General features: G+C 38.1%; 2 protein-coding genes across 2 annotated transcripts in view; both read right to left on the bottom strand.

Annotated features, from left to right (window-relative positions):
• Nucleotides 1–5712, bottom strand: part of LOC103808417 (macrophage mannose receptor 1-like) — a 30124-nt gene extending 24412 nt beyond the window's left edge. Inside the window, exons 1-5 of the mRNA XM_009081199.1 lie at nucleotides 5652–5712; nucleotides 3646–4044; nucleotides 2316–2489; nucleotides 456–620; nucleotides 22–138 (exon numbers count right to left, since the gene is read on the bottom strand). Of these exons, the coding sequence (XP_009079447.1) occupies nucleotides 22–138; nucleotides 456–620; nucleotides 2316–2489; nucleotides 3646–4044; nucleotides 5652–5712 (916 nt within the window). The remainder of the gene's footprint in view (nucleotides 1–21; nucleotides 139–455; nucleotides 621–2315; nucleotides 2490–3645; nucleotides 4045–5651) is intronic.
• A 3414-nt stretch (nucleotides 5713–9126) lies between these two features.
• The window catches only part of LOC103808418 (macrophage mannose receptor 1-like), a gene marked incomplete at its 5' end in the record, with an annotated part of 28024 nt that continues 9470 nt past the window's right edge, over nucleotides 9127–27680 (bottom strand). The window contains 15 exons of the mRNA XM_009081200.1: nucleotides 9127–9446; nucleotides 9828–9881; nucleotides 13082–13249; nucleotides 15115–15231; nucleotides 16109–16261; nucleotides 16600–16765; nucleotides 17836–18065; nucleotides 18931–19033; nucleotides 21060–21223; nucleotides 22901–23015; nucleotides 23760–23902; nucleotides 24403–24503; nucleotides 25761–25828; nucleotides 26960–27123; nucleotides 27245–27286. Of these exons, the coding sequence (XP_009079448.1) occupies nucleotides 9211–9446; nucleotides 9828–9881; nucleotides 13082–13249; nucleotides 15115–15231; nucleotides 16109–16261; nucleotides 16600–16765; nucleotides 17836–18065; nucleotides 18931–19033; nucleotides 21060–21223; nucleotides 22901–23015; nucleotides 23760–23902; nucleotides 24403–24503; nucleotides 25761–25828; nucleotides 26960–27123; nucleotides 27245–27286 (2024 nt within the window). The remainder of the gene's footprint in view (nucleotides 9447–9827; nucleotides 9882–13081; nucleotides 13250–15114; nucleotides 15232–16108; nucleotides 16262–16599; nucleotides 16766–17835; nucleotides 18066–18930; nucleotides 19034–21059; nucleotides 21224–22900; nucleotides 23016–23759; nucleotides 23903–24402; nucleotides 24504–25760; nucleotides 25829–26959; nucleotides 27124–27244; nucleotides 27287–27680) is intronic.

Raw genomic sequence — 27680 nt, forward strand, 5'->3', positions numbered from 1 at the left:
ATTTGAGAAAAGTACACTTACCTGGAGCCCAGTTTAGGTATCTGAAAGGACTACCCCCAGTCCACTGCCAGCCACTGTTGAGTGTGCTGTAAAGACCAGTCCAGAGCTTTACATTTACACCCAGGTCACTAGTGAGCCCTAAATGGCCAAAAGAAATAGTCAAGTTATTAAATGCATATGGTTTTTAATTTGTTCAATGAAACTTGAAATAAAATTTTAAAGCATGAGGTGGGCGGGGGAAGTGCCATAGGAGATACCTTCATTTAATATAGGTTAGATTATTTCCTTTTTTTTTTTTTTTCTGTAAGAAAGCACAAGCTCTTTTAAGCAGGTAACTGAGATGTATTTTCACAAGGCAAATGTAAATATCCATGTTAAAGTTCTTGGAGTTGACCTACATTTTAAACAATGCATTATTTTTTATATTTAAATTATTCAATTTTTTTTTACTTTACCTAATAAATACATTTCTTCATGAAGATCTGTGACACTTATTAACTCTGCATTCTGCTGCTGGCAGCTTTTCCTTGCTTGGTGCCATGTCAGAAGTGACTGTGAGTTTATCTGATACTGGATCCCTGTCATAGGATTCGTTTTCCAAAGGTCATTGTTGTTGGTGTCTATAAAAGATGATACCAGCAATTTGACAAGATAATTATACTTGCTAACCCAGAAAATAAAATCTTTGTTGCAGACTAGACACATGTAACTGTACGACTTGATAAATTTTGTTTATATTTTTCCCCATTGAAATATGCTTTGTCTGTTCAAGATTAATAATATATTAATCACATAAGGAATATTTTCCCCTTACAAACCTAATTTTTCTACATTGACCTTGTTCTTTTTTATTTATATAACTCATATACTTTTCTCACAGCTCAGTCCATATTAATGCATTCACTGATATATTCTACCTGTACACAAGTATTTCTCTATTCTCCATATAGAAATCTTGGTCTCTGCATGCATATCTTACCTTCAGACTTCTCTTATGCTCTCCCAGACCTCCCAATATGACAAAATGATCTTTTCTAATCAATTAGATGTGAAGTGGGGATTAAGGGATAGAGAATTTGTGCTGGGGTTATTGGAAATCTATGTTGCATCATTTGCAGGTATACGGAGCACTGGAGCACCAAAGTCAGGTGAGAGTCACTGCCTTTGTCCTGCATCCTTCCATTCACTCCAGACTTCCTGTTCTCTCCTCCATCCTGTGATACACAACTGTCTCCTGCTTCCTTCTATCTAACCTTACTCATACATTGCACTTCTTTCTGCCTTTTATTTGTCCTGACTTTCTTCTCACCAGGTCCTAAGGGGTTTTTCTTCCTTTTTCCATCCGTTCCAGCCACCACGCTCAGAATATTCCCTATTTATACCAATCTTGGGAGCACTGTAGGACAGTGAGAGTGAAAAGCAGATACCTCCTTTAATCATTGGCCAAGAAGGCAAATGGCATCCTGGCCAGTATCAGAATCACTGTGGCCAGCCTGACTAGGGAAGTGATTGTCTCGGCACTGGTGAGGTCACACCTTGAATCCGTTCCAGCCACCACGCTCAGAATATTCCCTATTTATACCAATCTTGGGAGCACTGTAGGACAGTGAGAGTGAAAAGCAGATACCTCCTTTAATCATTGGCCAAGAAGGCAAATGGCATCCTGGCCAGTATCAGAATCACTGTGGCCAGCCTGACTAGGGAAGTGATTGTCTCGGCACTGGTGAGGTCACACCTTGAGTTCAGTTCTCCTCACTTCAAGAAGGACAAGGATCTGGAGCACAAGTCCTGTGAGGAGTGGCTGAGAGAGCTGGGGTTATTTAGCCTGGAGAAGAGGAGGCTCAGGGAGGACTTTATCACCCTCTACAACTACCTGAAAGGAGGTTTTAGCCAGGTGAGGCCTGGCCTCCTCTCCCAGGCAACTAGTGACAGGACAAGAGGACATAGTCTTAAGCTGGGCCAGGGGATGTTTAGGTTTGACATTAGGAGTAATTTCTTCACAGAAATTATGATCACACATTGGAACAGGCTGCCCAGGGAGGTGATGAAATCACCATCCCTGAAAGTGTTTAAAGCAAGACTGGATGTGACACTTTGTGCCATGGTCTAGTTGAATGGTGGTGTAAGGTCATAAGTTGGGCTCGATGATCTCAGAGATCCTTTCCAATTTAACTGATTCTGTGATTCTGTGATCATTGCATAGCTCACCAGTAAACTAGGCTGCCCAGAATTCAGTTTGCTATCCAATGCTACTTCCACATCTCATGACCAAATTTTGCTTAACACCTTTCCAGAAATTTTTATAAATAAATTACCTTTCAGTGGACAGTTTCCAAACATTTGGTCTTTATCAAAATCTGAAGTAGTTGCACACCACAGAGAGCCTGAGTCGTGACTCCGGGGGATGCAGTCAGCATACCATTTACCCTTGAACTTAAAAGGAAACATGCAAGGTGCACCAAAGGCATTTCCTCCCAGTGTATAGATATCTATGGAGAGAAACATAGACCAATATTAGTCAGTTGGTATGAGATAATCATCACAGTGACCCTCATAGGCAGCTCTCCATGGACACAGATGGATTGTGCAGAGCTCAACACATCAGTACATCGTGACCTCAAACTTTTTCAAGGCTGTTGTGGCAATAGAATCAAAACTCTCAAACAGCACTTAATTTGGCCTCAAACTAATTTCTATCTATCCTTTTCATTTTATTGTTTTCTGGACTACTATATCAGAGGTCCAGAGGGCCCTGTGACTCAGCTTCTCCCATTGCATTCATACTCTGTCTTTGGATGATGTTTATGTTCTTAAAGACTTGGAAAAGAGATATCACAATATTTTTATTAGTCTTCGGGAGAGGAAGTAATGTCTTAAATTTGCAAGTGACTCTGCTAGGAAGTGACCCCCCCATTGCTATGCAGTCTAATTTGCTGCTATCAGTACAAAATTATGCCAAACTTCATTCCTCTGAAACAGTTATAGGACACAAAAAATTTCATCCCTTGTTATTTAACTTCTCAAGCTACCAGTGTCACAACAGAAAGGAGTTTGGTCACTTGAGCTTGGATGCACACTTTACATGGCCATAAGGAAATTTGACTCTCTAGTGGTCAGTGTGATAAGACTTACTGCATCCTAAACCATTAGGATCCGGTTTTCCTTTTGCTTTTTCCTGCTTTTTCTTTCTACTGGGCCTAGGTCAACATTGTTAATAGTGGATTACACCTATGTTAACTAGAAATTAACTTCTTAGAGATAGAACGTCATCAAACCAAGTAATAGCAACAATAAAAACTAAATATAATGCAATCATCTCTTCTACAAATTGATCAGATCTATTTTGAAACAGTCATAGATTTGCTGTTGCTGTACAAACAGAATTCATATTCTTCCTTATGACATCATAGGCCTTTGTCATTTCATTCTGTCATTTGAAAGAATTGCACTTTGCAAGTTATGCAGAAATGTCTACAGATATATTTGCCAAAAAGTGTACAGTTGTATCTGCCTTTCAGTTCTGCACCCTAGTTATAGCTAGCTCCACTAGTGATGTCACTATAAGAAAAGGGTTGCTGCCTGTCAAACAGGCATGGAATGCTTTGTAGATAGGGGCACTCAAGTTAGAGAATTTTCAGTACTCACCCTCATAGCGCTGTAAGCACACACTGTCTGTAGTTCCATGGATTTTCCATCTGCTCCCTTTGCCTGATCCTTCGGACAGCCTGATTTTCTTCCCCTTCCCTTTGCCATAGCTGAGAAACAACTCCTTGCCGTAGGTTGCAAATGTCTCATTTCTACATTCCCACCACTGGAGTTCATTTGTCCTGTTACAGGATTCCAACGTGACGGCAGCGTCATCGTTCTTGGTGAGCACTCCCAGGCACAGCTTGAGTGCCACACTCAGCAGCTGTTTGGCAGAGACCCACCTAAACTTTTGAAACTCATCGTGCTCATTACAAGTGGTAGTTATGATTGAGCTAGAGTTCTGAGCTTGGGCACAGAGCTTGCTATCTTCATTATAGATTGAAAATATTCCACTACCTATAAAATAAAATGATAATGCAAACATCTGAGGAGACATTTCTGAAGAGATAATTAAGTTACTTGCTATCTGACAGTCTGTTAAAAAAATATAAATATATATAGTTCATAGAGAAAGAAACCAGGGGAGGTTAATTATCAGTATGAAGGATATTCATGAAAATATTCTTAAAATGAAAGCAACAGGGAAGGTGAAAATACAACCCTTTCAGGAGAAATTGCTTTTCTTCACATCACTCCTGAAAGCACACTGGTCTCAAAATGCCTGTCAAAGCAGACCTTTATTAGATTTCATTACTTCTTCAAAGTTTCACCACAGCATATTAAAGAGACTTTAAGTATGCAAATAAAACAATTTTTTTTCTTTAGAGCTATTAAAAATGGTTTACATACACAAGATTAAACCATTTTTAAATTTTCCCCAGAAAAACATTGTGGGTTTCAGCTTATCAAGAGAGTCAGGTATTTTTCATTTTTGGTTAATTATCTTGGAAAATTTTGGCAGCTGTGCATAAAGTCATTTCTTCACAGAGTTCAATTTGTGAGTTTCTCTGGAGGGAAACCACAACTTGCAGTATCATCAATTCTGAGCATGGTTAAACTGAGTAAGTATCCTAAGCGCCATTAATAGCTACACTTGTAAATAGACCAGCTTCAAAAAAGGTGCACAACTTCAGCCTGCTCCAAATCTTGAGTGACAGGCAAAATCATCCCACTCACTCTGCTGTTCCATTGAGCTTTACTCAAGGTTTCTTGACGGGGTGGAATACTGAAGTGAGTCTTCATAACCCTCCCTATCCCAGAGCTGCCTGGGAGTGGTTGAACAGCCTTGGTGATGTTGCTCTGAAAGGCTACTGATCAGAACAAGCTAGATGGCATTTCTCCTGGCACAACTCTCCTGCTACAGTGGTTCTTGAGAAGATTAGCAGAGGATGGGTTAGAGCCAGCCTGGAGTCACCCAAAAACATACACAGAAGAAATTGTCCTGTAGTGGATCAGGCTATTGCACTGACAGCAGTAGCACTAGACTCTCAGAGTTGTTTAGCTGGGAGCTTCCCATGGGAAAGAGCTGCAGACAGAGCATCATTTTTTTCCCCTCAGCAGTAGGAGTATCTGAAATCTAATGGACAGAAGCTTTTAAGATCCTTCCTAAAGCTGTCAGCTTGGGAACATCACTTCAATATGTAATGTTCAGTATGCTATGGTGTATATGAGTTGTCTAAAAAACTCAAAGCATGCATCAGCCAGTAGTTCTGTGCATGCTGAGAGTCCACCACCCTGTATTTCTGAGCAGTTGTAGCCTCCAATGGAGTAAATTGAGATCAGTTTTGCCTGCATCCAGCTGGCTCACTTTCAAGAATCAGCACTGCCTAGGTTATCCCCACATCTGTTGGCATATTCCTTTCACTCATACACCATCTTGAAAACTGGGTTGATGAAAGAGAATGTCTATAAAGATGCCACCAAATTTCAGAGTTGCATAAAACTATTTCAAATTACATGCTGTGACTAGATCTAAATTCACTGCCCATCAAGGGGGACATCAAGAATGCATGCATGATAAAGAACTTGCAAACATCCATACTCAGCAGAAGACAAAGACTTACCAGATACTTGAAGAGATGTGCTAAAGGAGAGGACCAAAATCAGGGGCAAGTAGGCAGACATGGCCAAATATTTTGCTCACTTCTCCTCTTCACCTCAAATTGATGCTGAAGACCAAATCAGTGCCTTGCAAGAAACCCAACTGCACTGAAGAGGATTAACAAACACTTTTTAAGACTCAACAGATACAGGGAAGTTCTGAGCTTGAAATAAGGAACTGTGTCATGTCACATGAGTAATTTTGAAATGATACATTAATGAATAAACTTTGCTTTCTAAGCTAGTTTCTCTGCCATACAAAAGTTTTCCATGGAAATATGAGATCTAACAGGTAACATTTTATTGTGGATTTTGTAAGACATACCTTAAAATTCATAGTCATTATTTTTGCCAAAAAAAAGGTGAGGTTATTGTCTCTTTTCCAGAAACAAATGAATGAAGTAAAAAAGAAGAGGAAGATTTGTTTATATCAATAAATGATGAAAAGAACCAGAGCACAATGCAATACTGTGAAAAACTGGCTGGGACACCATGCAAATTGAATAACTATGACCTTGGAGTCAGAGAGAACCGGAATTTCCCATGTCTCCAGTTCCACAGACGAGAAAAGCTGCATAAAATAGGATCTGTGCTCTTCAGGAGGCACCTGTCCATTCTTTTGCTCCATTACTATGTGCAGGAGCAGTGTAGCCAACTGACAGTAACAACTGAAGAAATTGGGAAATCACAGTTCTAGGAAGAAGGGAACCCGTAACTGGAAAATTGTGGGTTTTCAATTGTTGCTAGTGAGGAAAACTAAACTGATAAAGAATACTGGCACATATTTCATCCCACTAGTCTGTGAAAGTTTTAAACCCCTAAACTGCACACCCTTCAAGTGTGGTTACTTAGAAGAAGTCTTTCCATGATAACTAAAAGACCTAGAAAAGCATAGAGAGTAGGGAAGATAAAAGGCACTCCTGTGGAAGCTTTACATCCATTTTTTCTTATGAACTTTGAAAAATGCAATCTCCCTTATCTTCAGAAGAGGCTGGCATGGGATCACTTTCCCAATATTCTATTTGCAGTGAATACTCTTAAGGTTTTTGCCCCCCGCCCCCGAATTGCTGCTGTTGCAGGCAGTGAAAACCCTGAACACCCACATGAAGATGAGGGACCTTTCTTCTATTGCTCTGACTCAGCTGCAGATGAATGACCCACTGGGTCTCATAAGGTATGAAGGGAATTAGAGCAGAACAAAACTACAACAGTGAGAGAGAATAGTGGGACCTGAAGGCCAGCAAGTACAGCTAGGTCAAAACTATGCAAAGAATGTGAGCCTGAGAAGGGTACTGAGACTTGGAAAAGGGGACTGCTCCACAAAGAAGTGATGGTTAATTACTCAGGATGTTATGATGCATGTGCAAGGCTGGCTGCACTGAGTCTGGAGTCAAGCATTCTGGTACTCCTCAACACGGAAGTGCTTGACTCTGCAACTTCAACTTTCCAACTTTCCTTGCTTCCTTGTTCGGGAGCTCCAGATGTGTAGATGGAAAAAACCCTATTCTTATTTATTATTTAGACAGGAGAAATGTCATGTCTTATGCTTCTGCAGTATACAACATCTCAGAATCTCCAAAGCTACCGGGAGGCAAGAAATACTATTTCAACAGGGAAAAAGAAACCAGTTCGGTTCTGAAGAAGGATCAGTGTTTGGTGAAGGACTGGAATTGACAATCTGCTGAGAGAGGCTGAAGAAGGGTAAAACACGTTATGATCAGCTTTACCTCTGTGTTTGCATGTATATCTGAGCCCACAAAGTGGGAAAGAAAATCAGAGGACTGCAAAGATGCACTCCAGGATCTGCCACATGGCAAGGTGCATTGTGACATTTTAGAAGTGGTGGGGACGAAAGGCTGCTGAGTTTTGAGTTGAGTCAGCATTGTTCCTTTGGCAATCTCTGTTCCCAAGCAGGAAGTTATGCTTGCAGTGTGCAAATTCACCACCTTTCTTCTAAAGTCCTAACTTATCTGGAGAAAAGGGGAAATGAAAATTAAGCACAAGGGTATCAAGTAACGTAGCAATGCACAAAGAAACAAAACTTTACGTAATATTGAATATTGCCATCAAGTCATTCTTCAGCTGCCCACAGAAATGCATGGTTGAGTCTGTCTGGGTTCAACTTGATGCTTCCCTACAGAAGCTAAATAATTCTTTTTCAAAAAACACTTGTATTGAAATTTGAAAGTAATTTTATGATCATTTGTCCTGTTATAATTTGATATAAGATTTTAATCCAGGATCCCCACATATAACACAATTACAGTTTTCGACCATAAACATTTATTTTAATTAACAAAAATAGTCTAAACCTCAGTAGAAATATTCTAGCCTAAAAAAACCACAACCAAAACCCAGGACGTGAACAACCTTTTACTTTCTCTAGACAGACCCAAAACATACTGAAAGAGCAACATAAACCACCTTGCACTTTCACACTATGTATATATATATCAGTCTATTGAGGTGGGCTGATGCCAACCTCATGGAGTTCAACAAAGTGAATTGCAAGGTCCTACTCGTGGGTCACAGCAATCCCAGGCACACCTACAGGCTGGGCTTAGAATTGATTGAGAGCAGGCCTGCAGAGAAGGTCTTGGGGGTGATGGTTGATGAAAAACTCAACATGAGATGGCAGTGCATGCTTGGAGCCCACAAAGCCAACTGAATCCTGGGCTGCACCAAAAGGAGTGTGGACAGCAGGTCAGAGGAGGTGATTCTTCCCCTCTGCTCTGCTCTTGTGAGGCCCCACCTGGAGTACTGTGTACAGTTCTGCTGTCCCCAGTATAAGAAGGATATGGAACTGTTGGAGCAAGTCCAGAGGAGCGACACAAGGTTGGTAAGAAAGCACCTCCTTTATGAAGACAGGCTGAGAAAGTTGGAGTTGTTCAGCCTGGAGAAGAGAAGTCCGCATGGAGACCTCATAGCAACCTTCTAGTATCTGAAGGGGGCCTACAGGGAAGCTGGAGAGGGACTCTTCATCAGGAACTGCAGAGACAGGACAAGGTGCAAACTGACAGAGGGGAAATTTGGGTTACATGTTAGGAAGAAATTCTTTACTGTGAGGGCAGTGAGACACTGGAGCAGGCTGCCCAGGGAGATTGTGGATGCCCCAACCCTGGCAGTGTTCAAGGCCAAGTGGGATAAGGCCATGCCAGGGGGGCTGGGACTAGATGATCTTTAAGGTCCTTCCAACCCCTTAATATTCCAAGATTCTATGATTTTGTTTCCTTTATTGAATCCATTTCTTTTGTTCCATTTAATAACTAGCCAACATTATCTTTTTTCTTAAGACCCACATCACTGGTGATCAAAGTATGAGATCTGAAATCTCACACCTTATACAATGGCTACGAAATAAAGTAACTGCTATATAAGACATTACAGGCTACTACAGTAATTTCATACAAGAAAATAGCTTTGGTTTAATTCTAATTGCATAATTTTATTAAAACAAGGCACATTTTATTTTTTTACATTACATCTTATATTACATATTACATTACATTTCATTTTGTTACATTACAGTGTTGCATGTTCATTCTGTTCTATGTTAGTCACAAGATCCTTTGTATCACTAGTTCCATCACTATTAAAATACAAATTGTTCTCAAAGCTGTCATTTGTTGGCAAGAGATTCTTTCTTCTTTTGTAGAAAGCTCCAAGGGCACTTCCAACTAGCGTGAGGACAACAACAATAACTACAATTCCTGTTTTACCATGGTTCAGGATCGAAGCTTTTTCATCCTTTGTTGTTGCTGAAAAAAAAGTATAAACTAATCAAGAGGATGCTACATACTCTTTATCTAATTACTGGAAAAAACTTCTTTAGAATGCATAATCTTTAAAGCAAAAGCATTTCATTTGTTTCAAAATAATGAGACAAAGGTAGCAACACAAAACGAATTGATAGCAAATTGCTAGTATTGCATGCTATATCAAAATTATTATTTTCAAAATGTATATTTGGACACTGAATGGAATGTAATGCATACCACTAGGAAACAATATGCTCCTTGGAAGCAGATACAGTACCTGGGTATATCAGAAAATGTAAGAGATGGTAGAGAATAGGATTTGGTTTGTTTATGATCTTACATGGGACTAGCTTTTAGGTACTTGAAAGACAATATTCTTACCCTTTGTAGGCATTTCAGCTGGTGGCACTTCAGTTGTTGGTGGCCTTTCAATTGCTGGCATTTGAAAACATTGAAAAATAATTACATTATTATATTATTCTCTAATTTATTTCTCTATTGTTTATTATTTATTTCTATATGTGGAACATACTGAAAATCATGTTCAAATAAATATATGGTAATACAAACCACTAAATACTGAAAATACCTGGGTTTAGTTCAAAGTTATATACACCTAAGATATAGCACAATGGTGTAGTGTATTCTGGACTCATGGACATCAAAAAGCTCCATGAAGACTGATCCAGATACTACAGTAAAGCCACAAGAAAATCTACCCAGCATCTTCAGTGTAGACATGATCAAACATAATCCTCAATTTAATTAAAAATTCCAGCAGTATTTGTTATATAAGCATAGCAAGAGTCATAAATTTGGTTTGCCAAGTGACTTTAATGGCTTACCTACACAGACACCTGAAATCATTAATGAACTTCAAAGTGTCTTAGAACGAATCACATCCAAACTAAGATGTTTATAGCTCATTTAAAATTTAATATCTGGACCATGAAATCTGGCTTGCTGGGAAAACTGGACCATTTTTTAAGACGAAGATCTGTATTTTGCCATGTGGATATAAAATCAGTCTGTAACAAAATGCTGAATCAATTCATCATGCTTTATTCTGAAAAAGATGAGCTCAGGAATTTGAATTATTTTTACCAATCCCCACTTACATTGCCTAATTTCATCAATAATCCAACAATCTCAGCTTCCAAAGATTTTCTAGAACTCTGTTGAAGTGTCACTTAGCTCACCTACTTTTATGTTTAGAGACAAATATTAATCTATATTTAGCTTTTCAGAGTGCAGCTAGTCATGATTATATGGATCTTTCCAAGAATTTCTGTCAAGAAACAGTTCTATTAATGCTGCTTACAATAAATTATTTGTTACTTTTCTGTACTACACTAGCATGCAGATCTATGGAAAACAGAGAATCTGGGAGCTTTCTGTATTTAAATGTTCTTTCTGGAGACATGGCATGTTTACTACAGCACATCATGTCCAGTTCTGGACTCCCCAAGAGTCCAGAAGAGTGAGAAAGAACTACTGGAAAGAGGCCAGTGAAGGGACTGCAGCATCTCTTTACTTGAGGAAAGGCTGCAAGACCTGGAACTATTTAGCCTAGAAGAGAAGGTTCAAGGGGATCTTATCAATGTATACAAGTATCTGAAAGGACAGTGTGAAGCTGTCTTTTCTTCACAGTGACAGGAGCAGAGGCAGTGGACACCACTGAAACACAGGAGGTTCCCTCTGAACATCAGGAAACACTTTTTCACTGTGAGGGTGACAGAGCACTGGCACAGGCTGCCCACGGAGGTTGTGAATTTCCATGCTTGGATATATTCAAAACCCATCCGGACATGTTCCTGAGCCACTGGGTCTAGGCTGGGTCCCCACTTGAGCAGGGGGCTGGACCAGATGACCTCCAGAGATCCCTTCCAACCTCAGTTGTCTGTGGTTCTGTGACTGTGTAAAGATATCTTATGACATACCTTATGTGCAAAAGCTCAACGTAAAAAACAGTCTCAGAAATGTAAGAAGGAATAGAAGAAAATAATTTATATTATGAAAACTTGGAAAATTAATCCTTTGGCTGCATTTCTTCATTTGACTGGACAATTTTTGGAATATAATAACATAGACATTTTTTCCTTGTTCCTCATGGAGAATCTTTGATTGACCAAGTTTGGTATAGCACTGATGATGTACATTATGCACATTGCTCTAGGTTTGGTATGAGATGGCTGCATGCTAAACCTACCTACATGTTAAACAAGCAGTATATTAAGGGATATGAATCTGCTATTCCTGAAAAGTGAGAGTGAGATGCCATGAATATAATAAAGAATCACAGAATCATAGAACAGTTGGGGTTGGAAGGGACCATAAAGATCATCTAGTTCCAAATCCCCAGCCATGGACAGGGATACCTTTCACTAGACCAGGTTTCTCAAAACCTTGAACACTTCCAGGGATAGGGCATCCACAACTTCACTGGGCAACCAGTTCCAGTGTCTCACCACCCTCACAATCAATAATTTATTCCTAATATCTGATGTATATCTACCCTCTTTCAGTTTAAAGCCATTACCCATTGTCCTGTCACTACATGCCCTTGGAAAAAGTCCCTCTCCAACGCTCTTATGATGCATCATAACAGGTGAATGGCAGTACCAGCACAAATAGTGAATGATCAGAAAGGAAAGTTGGTGGTCATCCATTTTAACACTTGTTACCTAGGTCTATATTCTGGATAGAGAATGAAAATAAAGGACTTTTTGTTTGGTCATTCACAATGCAAAAGGGCAGATGAACAGACTCTGAATGGGTGGCTACATCTGACAGCTCTGCAATATTTCCTGTAGAAAATAAAGTCATCATTACAAGCATTTGAGTAAGTAAGAATAATTTTGCATGAGAGCAAATTTATAGAAAGGATAGCAGAATTTCTCTCATTTCCAGCATTGTAGAGGAAGTGGGTGTATTTCAGCTAATACATGCATTTCACTCTTCTCAGTAAACATTAGTAAGAGATTTTGATATTGCAATACATGCTGAAGAAATTACTACAATGACTTTTAGAAACACGTATGCACTAGCTGTCCTTACTGTCAAATTTGCATGTTCAGTTACTTCAGTACACTTCAGCACATTCAAACTTTGCTATCTGCTTTGCTTTCCATTCATTTCACAACAGGAGAACACAGAGACAAAAGATCCTAAACCATTAATTCATTCACAGTAAATACTCAATTCACAGAAACACTACTTCATACTGAGAAAACGCATGCACATGAGACTGTCAGAGGGAAACAGATAAGCAAAGGGTACTCCCTGGGTGGAGCAGAGGGGATGCCCTAAGGAATGTGTTTTCGTGTAGATGAGACAAATTTGTGAATGCAAGGCAGGGTACTTACATTGCCATTACTCAGCAATTATCAATACAGAACACACAAACTTGTTAAGTGTTCATGTTAACTAGGTATAGTTAAGATAGGAACAGTCTTTTAAACGCAATTCTGAAGGGACTTGAAAGGACTTGCTGGCAAGAATTATATCTCTTTTTTTGGCATGCAAATGTACATCTTTTGGCATTTATAAAAACTCAAAACACCCAGCTAAAATGCATTGCGTATAATGGCCACCTCCTAATGACAGCATACAAAGATCAGGCTCCATACACTTACTTTTTGGCTTTTTGCAAACATAGCCTTTGTAGAGTCCGCAATTGATATTATTCCAGTGCCCAGAGCTTGCAAACATTTCAACACAGTGCTCATTTTGTTGAGGAGTAGGTTCTCCTGCATTCCAGTTGACAAAGTTCACTGCAGTGTTGTCTAGCCACAGCCATTGTCCTAATTAAAAAAGCATTGAAAATGGAGAGAAAAAAAAGATCGTTTTATTTCTGTACTGACACCTTCACATGCTCCACATTTACAGCCTTCCTGAAAAATTTACTTGTGGCTACTTTTGGAGTTAGGCCACTAGTCTGGTTTTTTTCTCTGACACACGTTGCCCCTAAGTTTTTATGCAAATGATACCATATCAATTTTTGGAAAATCACAGGCTTATGATGTTAGAAATGCAAGACAATTTAAAGAAGTATCTCCCGTAAATTTTTTTTCAATGGTGCAGTCTCCATTATTTATTCAGTTTATAGCAGTAATTGATGTCAAAATATAAATTATCTTCACCTGAATGCTCTTTATTTCAGTAATTTGTAGGGAGGTTTTGTGTTACTCTTTTCAAAGCCTGCACTGAAGTCTTTCTAAGTGCAATTTTATTCTGTTTGTTTTTCAGTTTCTGCTCCTTTCCACAAGCTTTACACACACGACTTTCCTTTTTATAGCTCTGCTTCAAAAATCTTGTGATCGCTGTTGTTCAGCTATGCTGGGACTTTCTGTCTCTTCCTTCCTGTTCCTTTTTTCTTTCTTTCTTTTAATAGTGCTATTTATTTGGAATAAATCTGCCCCTTGTGACTCTAAGTTGTACTCAAGCAAATTCTTAGACTCAGCGTGAAAGCTATAGTTTGTTTTCTTATAAGATTCTAAGAAGATTCTGTAAGAATGTATAAGATTCTTGCCTTTTTTTTTTCCTTAAGAATTCCTGCCACCCTTTGTGTCAGGACATAGCATCTGTATGCATACATAAAAATAGGAAACTTAGTTGTGCAGTCATGCTGAAATTACTATAATCACTAGCAGTATAATGACAAGCTGAAGCATCTCTTGTGTTTATGGTCATTATAACAACTCTACTGTTCTGCACTGCTCTAGAACAACTTTAAAAAACATTTTTGTGTCAATCAACCACATGAATAAGCCTCAGTTTTTCTTTATGTATTATGCATAAAAATCATTACTCTCAATGCTGAAAACTGCTGAAAACTTCCACTTTTCCTGGTTAAGATTCAAGTAATGTAATTGAATACTTGTCTTCTCCATAGGCAGTGTCATAGAAGTGCTTGAGTAGGCAGTTGTAACAACAACTCCTCCAAAACTCAAAAACCACAATCCCAAGTCACTTGAACTATTCTACAGTTCTGCCTCTGACAGATATACTTGTACTTTTAGACTGAACAGTACAACACTGAAGTAGCTTTTAAGTCTATTGTAAAGACAGAAATGTATATTTAGTTGAATACTAATTGTATTAATGGAAAAGCAATAATCAGCAAATTCAAAATTTAATTAAAATAGGCAGAAAAGAGAAAAACTTGTAATACACATTTTCAAGGGCACTAACAATCACATCTTCAAAGCGAAGCTGTTCTGAGGGCCTGCTGTAACTAAAATGAGCCATTCCAGGATGGTGATTCCAAAGACTGGAGACGATGTTAGCCACATTATTCTTTAGCTCAGAAATTGAAATATCTTAATGAAAAGCACATCAATCCAGAGCCTCTTCACATTTGAAAAGAAGCATTTGACTCTGGCTCAACTCTCAACATGGTCGATCCTGTCCGCGCTCTGCTATATGCACTTTTGTGCCTTACTTTGTTGTGAATTCATTCCTCTAAGAAGAAGTTTCTGTGCCTGATCTTTCTGTTATATGTTATATGCTATTGCTTGACTGTAATTGACCAGCTTCCCCTATGATGATAATGTATTACCTTTTCTAATTGTCACTATTTAAGTATTACAGAAGTAGAATGCAAAATTTTCAACAGTTTGTGACAATTATTCACAAAGCAAAAAGATATCAAAAGCAAAGAAAGTACCGTCCACATTTCTGTACAATCCTGTCCAAAATGTTCGTGTTTTCCCTTCAAGTGGTTCAGTGATGTGTGTCAGAAAGTTGGCTTCAGCTGAGTCTTCAACTGATACCAAAGAGGCACCTGAAAGACACAGGGAAAGAAAACTCTCTTAGAGATGTAAGTCTCACAGCAGAAAGCATTCTCATTCTCCTGTCAATGTAGTAGCTCACAAGAGCCCAGGAACAAAACTGAGTATCAGCAGAGAGAGGGAGAATCTTCTTACTCAGCTCCAGGTCCCTATATTTCATACGAGCTTCATTGGAAGTTTTGCTGTCAGTGAAGGCCTAGGGTGCAATTCACTTGACCAGAGGTCAATATATACTTCCAGTGAAGATAAATCTGTATTCAGTTCCACTGGCAGAGTGAACAAGATCTCTGCATACTCTAATGGGAGGTCAGACACCCAAGTCACATTGCCACCAATGCTATAGACAACAACGCTACCTATAAAGTCCAGCAGGATGACTCTTGCATCCCTTTCCCAAAGAAGAAATTTGAGAGAATGAAACCACCCAACAACCCTAGTTTACTAATATACTATCCAGCCTAGAGAGTTGTAACTTTCATTCCAGTGGCATAAAACTGCAATAATCAAGGAGTAAATTCGATCAAGAATACAAAAGATACAAAATTACATTAAAATAAGCATTGGTGACTGCTGTGGATGAGGCTGTCTAACTCCAATCAGGGTTCAAGCAAAAATTTTCCACTTTCTTGATCTTCACTCCAGGCCACACAGTTCCTCTCATGCCTGGTCCCACATGCATGAAAGCCAGTGTGTGCCACTGGTAGACAGCCATTTTCTGTAACCTCCCAAATTAAGGTAATAATTGTATGAAACAGTCTTGTCCAACACTTGGACCATCCTTGAAATCACAAAGACACATAACACATGTTCAGCTTTCCACAGAGAGGAAAAACAAGACAGAAAGATGCGCTCATTAAGTAGGATACTCACCCAGTCGTAGACATTCTAAAGATGCCTGGGCCCAATTTCTTGCAGATGAAGATTCAGTGTAGTAGCAATGACCTCGGAAAGGGATCCAAGACTTGTGTCCTTCTGATTCAGGGCACTTTCCTGGAAGCTGAGGGGGCTCAGTGGGAGCTTGAACTGTTTTTTAAAAGTTTTAAAAAAGATGTCATTACTCCCTAATGTTCATTGCCTTTTGATTTTTGAAGTTTTAGATCCTGCATGCTTACCCAATAGCAGAATAAATACCAGAGTAATGTGAGGCTAAGTTTTGCAAAATATATCTAACATTACTGATGTAAAGTGATGGCTATTCACAGTCACACTAGCCCTTTCTTGATATGTCTGCCCTCATTTTGAAGCAGCCTCACTCAACCCAAGCAAATTTTGATAATTTCACCTACTTAGCTCTGAAATGAAACCCAGTGTCTCTGCAGAGATATTGATTGCAATGACAATGGTCAGATTCAAATTCTTACCATCAGGTTTTTTGCAAACAGAGAAGTAACTTTCATTGCAGGATCCTGTCTTCCAGGATCCAGTAATGTCTAGATAGACACAGCCTGTTTTCTGCTTTGGCTCCCCTTCAGCCCATTTCGTATACTTCATTCTCCAGTTATCAATCCATACATAGCGCCCATTAGTCTAAGAACAAAACAAATCAATTGCAATGATTAAACTCTGAGCATTAACCAGTCATTCCTCAGTCAAATGTCTGTCTGTGCAGCACCTTGAGCTAGCAGATTTTTTTAAGAAACCAATAACAAATGCAAGTGGCTCAAACTTTGAAATTTTTGTTGTGGCAAAGTGCTATTCATTGAGAAATACAGCAGTGCCACAACTGCTTTTCAGCAAAAGGAAATGCAGCATAAGTGATATTGAATTAATTTTGAACTTAATACCTTTAATTTGGGACTAATAACAATTTCATTGAAAATAATTTGCAGGAGTAAAATTCTGATGACTAATTTTTGCACTGTCTCTTTCCACCCAAATTTCAAGACACAGTTATTTTAACTAGTTGTACATTTAAAAACTTAATCATTTCCCACAAAAACTGGTGAACTCAGTGAATCATCCTGTTGATTAATGCCAGAGGAATCTTTTGGCTTTGAGGAAGTGGTGTGTTATGCTCACTCATTTTATTTTTTTATGTGCTCAGCCAAATGTAGTAAGTGTGGGACAAGTGTCAGTGCCTAAAAGAAAGTGTTGTATTTTAATATGCATAAAGTAGCAAAATATCAAAGAACTAAGAGAGGGGAGACAAAATTAAATTAGGCAAACCAATTATTTGGCTAACCATGCTCAAAAATGTTCAAATAGTTATAGTAACAACACCTTATTCGATTTCTGAAAATTAAATACCATTATTTAGAATAAATGCTTTCCTCTGTACTTCTTAACATACGTGGATTTTATCTCAAATACACCATATATACAGAGATATTTCAAGATGCCAGCCTAAAATGCATTCTTTGAAAGTGCACAGAGAGGAGTATCACTGCAAAAGTGTGAAAACCCCATGAAAAATATACTTTTTAATTAGATTAACAGAAGAGGGTAGATTCCTACCTATAAATGTGACAGCACACAAACGTATTTAGAGCCAAGATATAAACTAATAAGCTAAAGTAAAGAGAGATAATAAGACTTTTCACTTCCCAATTTGTCCATAAGTGAAGCAACGTCATTTCCAATTATTTTAACGTTCTTACCACATTACTGTTGAGACCAATCCACACTGGCACCCCATACTTTAATATCTTCAGCCACAGGAATGAATGACTGTAAGGGTCTAAGATGCTGGAAAGGTCAAATTGATCACGTTTGCAGTTTTCTCGTGCATCCTCCCATGTCATTTTGGTATGAATGAACAAATAACTACTGTTACCAAAATGGACAATGGTGGACGGGGATGCACTTGTAGAAGGCAGAAGCTCAGCATCTGTAAAATAAAGGATGAAAAAAAGACCCATATTCTTGTTCAAAAGGGAATTATGATTTCACTATGGTTGCAAATAGAATTAAAGGCCTTCTTCCTTGATTTCATATTCCCTGATTTATGGTCAGCATGGGTTAGATGCACTATTCTTTAAACCAGCATCAGTAGTAAAAATCAACTACAAAGCTGTAGAAAGGAAAAGAGCTGCTTGAAGTAACTTCTGATAAGCAGCAATGAAGCATTCTTTATAATGATCAAGAATAGTATTACTGATATGATTTGGGATTAGCCCATAATTTCTTTAATAGAATATTTTTTCATCAGACAAAATGCTTGCAGAAACTGTGTTGTTTTCCAGGGATTTTTTTTCTTTTGCTCAAGAAATTAAAAACTTCACAGCAGACCAGTCCTTAAAAATCAATCAGATATTTAAATAGAGGTTTTCACTGCTTTTTAGTTTCCTTTTTGAAGGTGATTTTCCTCGAGTTCAGTGCAGATGATTTACAGTGTCACTCCAGACAAATCATGCTACGTGTACAAGCCAGTATTTTCCAGAACATGTTTTGAAAGCCAGTGTGTCAGAAAATGACAAAATCATGGAACAAATGCCATATCAAGGGTCACACTCAACACAGAGATGCAGACACAAATTCCAGCTCAGGAACACAGTGACATGGCAGCTACTGGGTCAGGTGAGAGCAGTGAGAGTGAACCTCTGCCACATATGACCCTTCTGTTCCTGCCTTAAAAAACAATTTGTGGATTTATCTGTATCAGAGTGAAGTGATGCTGAAACCCACACATTTAAGCAATCTCCTGAAAAAAAAACCCCATAAGGTTTGACTGTGTTTTAACAAAATACAAGTACCTGCATTAATTTGGCATATATATCCTTTGCTGTCATCACAACTCTGATCAGCCCACTGTCCTGCTTCCTTAACAGGACTGTTTGTCATGGCAACACAATCAGCCTTGAGTCAAAAAGATATAAAATCAGTTATAAATAAGTAACAAAAGCAAATACAAAACTTTTGTCCTCCTTTTACATCTTCAGACACAAGTAATGTTGCCATTTTACTCTCATGTCTTTGTAACACCTAAGAGCATAAGTTTTATTATATGGAAGTTCTATTCCTCTTACACTTCACAAATTTCTTAATGTTGCTGTCTCTTGCACAACATTGGGGTGGGTAAGCAGATTAGAGAAATTCCAGTATTCTCATTCTTCGGGCATGCAGCATGGAGGGATGGAGTCACAGATGATTTAGAGAGAAATTAGATCAATTATTGTAGAAGAGAGTAGTTAACTTTGCCTCAGGAAAAAAACTAGACCCTCAATGGGCAATGCAACATTTCAGACACATCTGCTTCTTCAAATCTACTGTTGACAGCTGTAATAGTTCACACAACAAAGTTAGAACTGCTCCTGCCCAAAGACAGACATTGATCTGTCAGCGTCACCCATACAATGACATTTGAACTTCTCTGACATGGACATGATAGCTAGAACCTATGCTAGCACATTAAACAAACAGTGTACAAATGGTTTTGTAATGAAACATCCATATTCATTTTATTCTATTTACTTTTTTGCTTCTTTCTGTCCAGGAGGAGATGCTCAGAGAAGCACTTCATTTGTGAGTGAAAGTATTGAGTCTTGAATCTCTCACACTGAACAGTTGCATAGCATTTTGTATTTGTGTTAATATTTTTGCTAAGATCAGGTAAACTTACAAATAAATCTGAAATTTATATAAAAGGGATTATAAAGCTTTTTCATAAGACCTTATAGAAATCCTACTACTTTCCCTAAAATGAGAAAAACATATATTGTTCCTTTCAGAAGTAACACTTTAAAGATATTTTCTTTTTCAAGCTCCTAATTCTCTCAACTTTTCTCCCGTCATTAGATATAAGAAGCTCAGAGGTGCTACATTCCAAAACAAGAAAAAGGACATTTTACATAAAGATAAGATTTCTGCATTAAAAAAACAGCATTCAAGAGAAATCAAACTAGTACTATAATGAGCTGTAGTTCCAAAGTACAGAGCTATCTAAACACTTATTATCAGAGAGAGGAACTCTGACCTACCAGAAAAGTTTGACAGAGAAATAGGGGAAGTGATTTTCTGGTGGTTTTGTTTTGTGTTTTTTTTTCTTGTAAAATCTCAATGTCTTTTTATTGACTCGTCCTTCCCGCAAGCGTAACTGGCAGAATTTGCTTGTTTGCTTGTATGTAAGGCACTGCTGTCTGAGGGGAATGTTTGTAAATGTTCCCTTGCAAACTACATGCCAGCTCAGAAACCTTCAAAGTTCAGGCACAACTGTCACCAGAGGGAAAGGAGGATGTACTTTTTAACTGTGCTTTGGGGCAAAGGTCATGAGGCAGGAATCCTACTGACCTCTTTAAGAGAGCTTAACAGAGAACACAGGGTGAACACTGAAGCTGTGCAGCCTTCACAAACACAGAGGACTGAAACCTGAAACAAGTCTTCGTATGAGCACTCCACAGATCCTGTAACCAGCTCATACAACAGTTTCACAAGGGCTCACAATCATTCAATCTATTTGGATTTATATTTGACATGTATAAAAGTATGAAAGTAGAAAGTCTAGCTGTAACATGCCTGAAATCACAACAAATGCATAAATGCAACCTAAAGTAAGGTGAGTGTTGGTCTCTTCTCCCTAGTAACCAGTGATAGGACAAGAGGAAACAGCCTCATGTTGTGCCAAGGAATTGGCACAACTAGACTGGATATTAGGAAAACTTTCATGACCAAAAGGGTTGTCAAACATTGGAACAGGCTGCCCAGGGAAGTGATTGAGTCACCATCCCTGAAAGCATTTAGAAGATGTGGCACATGGTTTAGTGGTGGGATTGGCAGTGCTGGGGTAATGGTCATATTCAATGACCCTGGAGGTCTTTTCCAACCTAAGTGATTCTGTGATTCTATAAAATGAAATTTCAGTGAACAATTTGTGATTGCTATTTACCTGGGTACCATATAAATCCACACGTCCTGATGGGAAGCCTTTGGCCCAGTTTGTAAAGTAAACCCCTGTTCCATCTGTCCAGAGGAACCTCATTTCATGATTTATATCATTTAATCCAATCCATATATCAGTAGCAAAATCTTTCATATGGAAGGTGAGGAAAGCTAGAGAAAAAAAAGGCAAAGAAATAGAGGAATAACTTTAATGAAGGACAATTGAAATGTTTGACATCACTTAGATGGGTGATACTAAATACTTTCCCTGAAATACAGAACACTCCACTGTTGACAACACAAGCAGGTAAGATGGAAAGGAGGTGACTTTTGAGTTTGACAAAAGGGAACCAGATATGTAACTGTGGCTTTGAGCAAAGTACTTCAGCTAATTATTAACCTGGTACTAGAATGAATCCCAAAAGCATGACACTAAAATGTCTCAAGACACCTTTGAAGCCTAGTCCCACAATTAACTTATTAATTATATAGCCATGAGGATCACATACATTTTAAATAATGCCATCATAGTGGTTGCTCCTCAAAGACACCAAACAGCACACTGAGCACCTACCATTTGTGCATCTGCACAAGAAGTGCTGTTAGAGTACTACAGGGGTCTCTCCTCCCTCCCTGGACACCTGGGCACTGTCTTAGCAGGGAGAACAATGCACTAGCAACATGCTCCAAATGAGACTCAACAAAACTATTAATCAAAAGCAAATGAATTAGCACAGCTTTGCACAGTCCAGGAGGGTTCTTATATGTCTTATCTAGCATGGCTAGCTCACAAACAGAGCAGACAGGGTCAGCTGACATTCATCAACCCAGTAATCCACAATACATCAAACACTGTGATAAAATCAACATGAAATGTTCTGCCAAAAACTGTAACAGGAACTCAAGCCTTTATGCCTGCACTTCCAGCAATGACAATAGCTTTGTGCTAATAGCTTTATTGCTCATTTCTCTTTTACTGAGAATTCAAGCCCTGTGCATAAACTAACCACCTGAAATCTGTACTGCAGACATTATTGTTGGATAAGAATTTAACTCTCTTTGAAAAATGAATATTTGATTCTTCATCTCTTCACACGTGGAAAACATAATTAGTACTAAGATCATGTCAGCAGTTTATATTTAAACTGTTGAATTGCTCAGGCACAGCCTTGTTTTACAATGATTGATTTTTCAGTATGCCCTTTTGAGTTTGCAAACAGCATATGTTGTGCAACATCTGTTTCTCACCACTGGAGTATAAAACAGCATTTCTACTAAAAAAAGGCGTTACTAACATCTATCAAGGTCTTCCCTAGTTTTCAGTTGGAATATGTGCCATGTTTATTCAAGCATGAGGTAACTTCCCTGTGCTCATCTCCATGGAACATGGATGCAGCTTTTAGGCTCATTAAAATGTGAAAAGAGAGCACATCTATGTGGTAACTTCTGGGTAGGAGTATGAGCAGTCAAACCTGTTCCAAGTTGCCCAGAGACAAATCCTAATCCTAAAGGTGCTCTGCTTGAGTTAACAGGAAAGCCATGCAACAAGTTAATGCCACCTAGTGAAACCACATCATTTGGAATAGAAATTGTTGGGTCCAGCTGGCATCATGTGCAAGCAGAAAAGAACACTACTTTGGCTGCCGGGACAGCATACGCATATATATAGCCAACATTAAAATTTGGTAGATTCAGATGAAGACGTCATGGTAAATTTGTAAAAATTATGTGTTTTGGAACAAAAATTAGATGAACAATCATTAAACCTGTCCATATTCACACAAATACAACAGCCATTGTGTAAAGATTAAATGTCATCTCTAGTTGCTACAAAATTGTGCACAGTACCTTGCACTTGTTCATTAGGGATAGTGGCCAGGTTTCCTCCTAGATTCATGCAAGCTGTTCGTGCAGCACGCCAAGTGACACGTTCCTCTTCTGTAGATCCAAATATTTTGTAACACTAAAATATGAACAAATTCTCTATATATTATCTTTACTCCAATATCCCTCACAGACTGAAAATCACTGCTTGAACAAAGCAGGATGAAGAAAAGGCAGTAAAAAGATGTATTCCTCTGAAAACAACCCCCATATTCAACTTGAAATCCCTTTTTGTGCTGGTCCTGGTTCTGTATCAAACTAATGTGCAAAATTAAAGGTCTCACTAAAGTGTTTTGCTAAACAAGACACGCACTACATTTGACCTGAAATAGCTAGAAAATAAACAAAACCTGACTTTTATATAGACAGTCAGCTATCAATGCTAAGTTATGCATGACTCATATTAGTCAGCCTGATTATTCATTGCCTCTATAAAGCATACCATGTTAGTAAAGTTCAGGAAGACAAAATGTAGACAGTACTGAAAAAAGCATTATGGTTTGGATAAAAAGCATCAAGATCAAAGCATCAATACTTCAGGAATTCTGTCTAAACTCCAGGAAATGCATATCAAAAGATTTGAAGAGCTGACTAGAGAATGTCTTTCATCAACTGCAACTGAATATGCTTCATTGAAGCATCAAAAAAGCACCTTCCTGCAAAACAGTGGATGGGCAAACAAAGAAAAGCATGCGTCACTCAGCTCACTGCAAAAAAATAGCAATATTGTGCTCTAATAAGAATCAATATTATTTAATAATTCCCTTGTTTTCTACTTAATGCTTTGCCTAACATCCAGCATGCACTGTATTTGTTATGGTACCTTATTATGAAAGGAAAGCCAAGTTGGATGACACCCTCTTGGAGTTGAAAATGTCGTTGGAGGAACAGTCGAATTAATGGAACTGTTGTGCCTTTCACATATGTAGGGATTTGGAAAACCACAGTTTATATCATTCCAAAATCCTGAATGTAAGATAAATGGGGAACTGTATGACACCACATCCCAAGCTGGCTAAATGGAAATCAGTTTCACTCATTCTTTCACAAAGTGGTTTTAAATTGAAAGATAAGATCAGATCCTCAGAGTATCAGTTTATTACCATTCAATATCAGTGCCTAGGAAAAATATGTCACTTTATACACACTGCAGTTACAGAATGTTAAAAGCTTTTAGAACAAGGTAGTAGAAATATAAATTTTATAGTGCCACATTAGGCCAATTTTTGCAAAAGATATAAAACAGCAATTATAACCACAGACCTCTATAAGAGCTTCCTCATGCTAGGCTTAAGGTGAGTACAAAACCATTAAATCCCAAAAGTAATATTATTATCTACTAGTACATCTTTTTTGCAAATGAGCAAAAATAAAGAGGAGGAAAGGGGTGCCTCTCAGAAGAAAAGAAGTGTTGTGACACAAACACACCAATAATGAAATTCACAAAAAAACCATACACAACTCACCTAAATTCTTATACATAACTACACAGTTTTCATCATTATTTGCAAAGTTAGGTTCATGTGGTGCCCATGCCAGATAAGTCACTGGAGTGCCATCCATCCAGCTTAAGAAAAACAATCCAACAAAACACTTAAGCTACAAATAGAGATGTTTCCATGTTGCAAAAAGTCATTTTACAATATGCTTAATGTAGCTATTCATATATTTAAGCATACAAGGTTTTTTGACCAATTTGCCTCTTTGCTAATTGCTCTAAACTTACTCTCTATGCAAAGACATAGGTGTATGTGTTGAAGTTGTATTCACTCTGAGTTTAAACATTTTGCAAACGCTGTTAGAACTGATAGGACTATAGTCAAAATACCATTTGGGACGATGTGAAAGCCCAAAATAATTTCAGCATGAGAGCCCAGATGTTCACCATTTCCCCTAATACATACATTCCCTGAGCCTATTGCAGAGATAAAGGCTATTATTTGTAACAGTGGTAAAATACTTGATCAAAAAACTGGAAAAGGGCATGACAAACCACCTGGCAGGGAAATGGCTGTGACAATGTGCCTCACTACAAGGTAAAATACAAACATTGAAAAGGCTGTACATGCATGAAAATTATACAATGAAGAACAAAATTATGACCAAGAAAGTTATTAGGCGACATATTTCTATTAGTCTGCAAATGACAGAAGTGCTCAGGTCCATCCTCCAGGCACATACACAAGGTATGAAAAGAATATTCATCTTAGGGTCTCTACAAAATCAATGAAAAGATCTCATTTTCAGAGGGTTACCTGGCTCACTTAACATCCTAATTATCCTCTGGAGGTCCCTAATTGTCACTGTGGGCTATAAAGACAACCAAGAACTACTGGACATCTATCCAGGCACTTCAAAACTCAGACTGAACTGAATCGAGAGCTGAATAAACACCACATGTAAAAATTAATCTGGTCTTGCCTACTGACATGCAGAAAGGCTTGTAGAAGACCTGCTTGTCCTCACAGTGCAGCAGCTATCTTTGTTCTAGAAAAATGAAATAGGTTGCATTTGTTCCTTTATTACAGTCTGTTCTCAACAGTTAAAGATGAAGAAAAGGAAGACCAAAAGTCTCCTACATTTTGAGTCAGGGCATCTATTTATATTTTCAATATAAGTCATGGAAAAACTAAAACTAGAATTCCTGAATAAAAATTCTAAATACATTAGCTGCAGTGTAATTCTTGCCCTAGCTTAATGTGAATTCTACTTAGGAAACATGCAGCATTTGTCCTGGATATTCTGGAGCTAAGTTAACATGGAATTAAGCCACTTAAGAATGCACTCATGTTTAAATTATCACTCAAAACTAGGTACAGCCTACCTTGTACGCTGGTCAATACTCAGTTGTAAACCAATGAAATATGCATCCTCTTTGCCATTTCTCAATATCTAGAACACAAAGATTAAAATTGTATAAAAGTCCTTTTTGTCATAGAAATCTATTATGTTAGTAGTGCGTGATATACATCTGACTGACAGAGGATATGAACTGCCACATTTGCTAGCTACAACATTTAAGTTAAAGCAGTTCACAGTCAAACTTCACCACTGGCCAAAAGGTGTGGTCACTGTATCAATACTTCTCACAGACTTACTTGAAAGTCACTGATATCAGCACCTCTTTCTTTCACAGTCTCTGTAGTGGACATCATCTGACCAATTTCTTGCAAGGGACAAGCTGTTCTACAGGTTCAATATAAATTGATATAGGCTCTTGTGTTTCTCATTGTCACTCTTCAGCCAGCTCAGGAAATGTCTATGTAGTTCAAATATGACTTTTAAGCACATTCTTGATTAAAAGGAAGTTGGCCTCCAGACAGCATAAATAGGCAGCCAACCCCAGTGACATAGGAAATATTATTTAAAATCTCTTTCTCATAGCATCATCTATGCCTCTATTTGTTCTTTCTGCATAATTATATTCTCCCAACATGAAGAAGGAGGCAAAGGAGCAAACTTGAGGACCAAGAAGAGGCTGCTGGGTAGACTATGTCCCAGACACACAGACAAGATTTAAGGTCAATATTCTGAGTGTTGCATGGAAGTCACTATCTGGTTTGATCCAATACTTAAGATGTCCTATGTTTATCTGTTGATAAACTTTACCTCCAGTTAACTCGCTCACCCTGCAGAATCATAGCTCACTAGCGTAATACGTTTTGCTCAAATGAAGCCACGGATGACTTAAAAGTAAGCATTAAGATTTACCTTAACATACTAAGAATTGCAGGTAGATATAATGTGATATATATGCCACACTGAATAGGAAAAACAGATGATGATCTATTTCCTGCTTATTGTGCTCATTTCTGTGCAAAATACCAAACCAAAACCATCCTTGTCTCAGCTATGAAAAATCTGAAATAAGACTTGAGTTTGTTCTTCATACGTATCTGGTTTAGTGCTACTGAAATTTCACTATCATAAAACTTGCAGGGAGAACACCATGGTGAAAATGATTTGTGCCCATGCTCACTTGTTTTTCATGGTTTGTTCCACAGTACTAATGAATTTTCTTACATATTGCCAGAGGAACTTTCTTTCACTTTCACTCTCAATGACAGCAAGATCTCCGAAGTTCTTTTTGCAGACCTCCCGACCTTCTTCCATAGAAGCACTCTCTTTGCTGAAATAGTATTGTTTCTCTTCATGTATAATCCATCCATCCTCAGAAGTCTTGTATACTGTAAGATAATTGCCAAGCTAACTGTATTGTTCCTGAGATATAAGACATCCTCCTTAGTAAATTTTTTTAAATGTTTCTGAACATACACACACACAAGTAGCAATAGCAGTAGCACTTACTGGGAGCAGGAGATTCTGTTGGTTCAGGCTTTACACTTGCCCCTGTAAGAAAAAAATATTTATTATGATTTTGCACTTTCTGTCATATGATAAAATAATTACTATGACTGATAAACATGTTTTCTACTGACATTGATTTTTATGCTTAGCAATGGATTTAACACCAAAAAAGCAGAAGGAACTAAATAGCTTAAATCTCTTCTTTTTTGGCACACTACTCAATACACAATCTTGTTCCTTGAGGCTTTTCCTTATGTGCAAGGTAGTATAAGTACCTTGAACTTTACCTGAATCAGGTAATTTTTTTGCATTCATTGACTGCTGCAAACGTTATGTCCCAAAGCATTAACTTTGTTAAGACAGTTGTCCTGTATATCCCTCTCCCTCCTTTCCCCTAGTCACTAATATATGAATTCTGGCTTAAACCAGAGGCAGC

This window comes from Acanthisitta chloris, unplaced genomic scaffold (genome assembly GCF_000695815.1).
Source record: "Acanthisitta chloris isolate BGI_N310 unplaced genomic scaffold, ASM69581v1 scaffold18368, whole genome shotgun sequence".
In the NCBI taxonomy this organism is placed as follows: Eukaryota; Metazoa; Chordata; class Aves; order Passeriformes; family Acanthisittidae; genus Acanthisitta; species Acanthisitta chloris.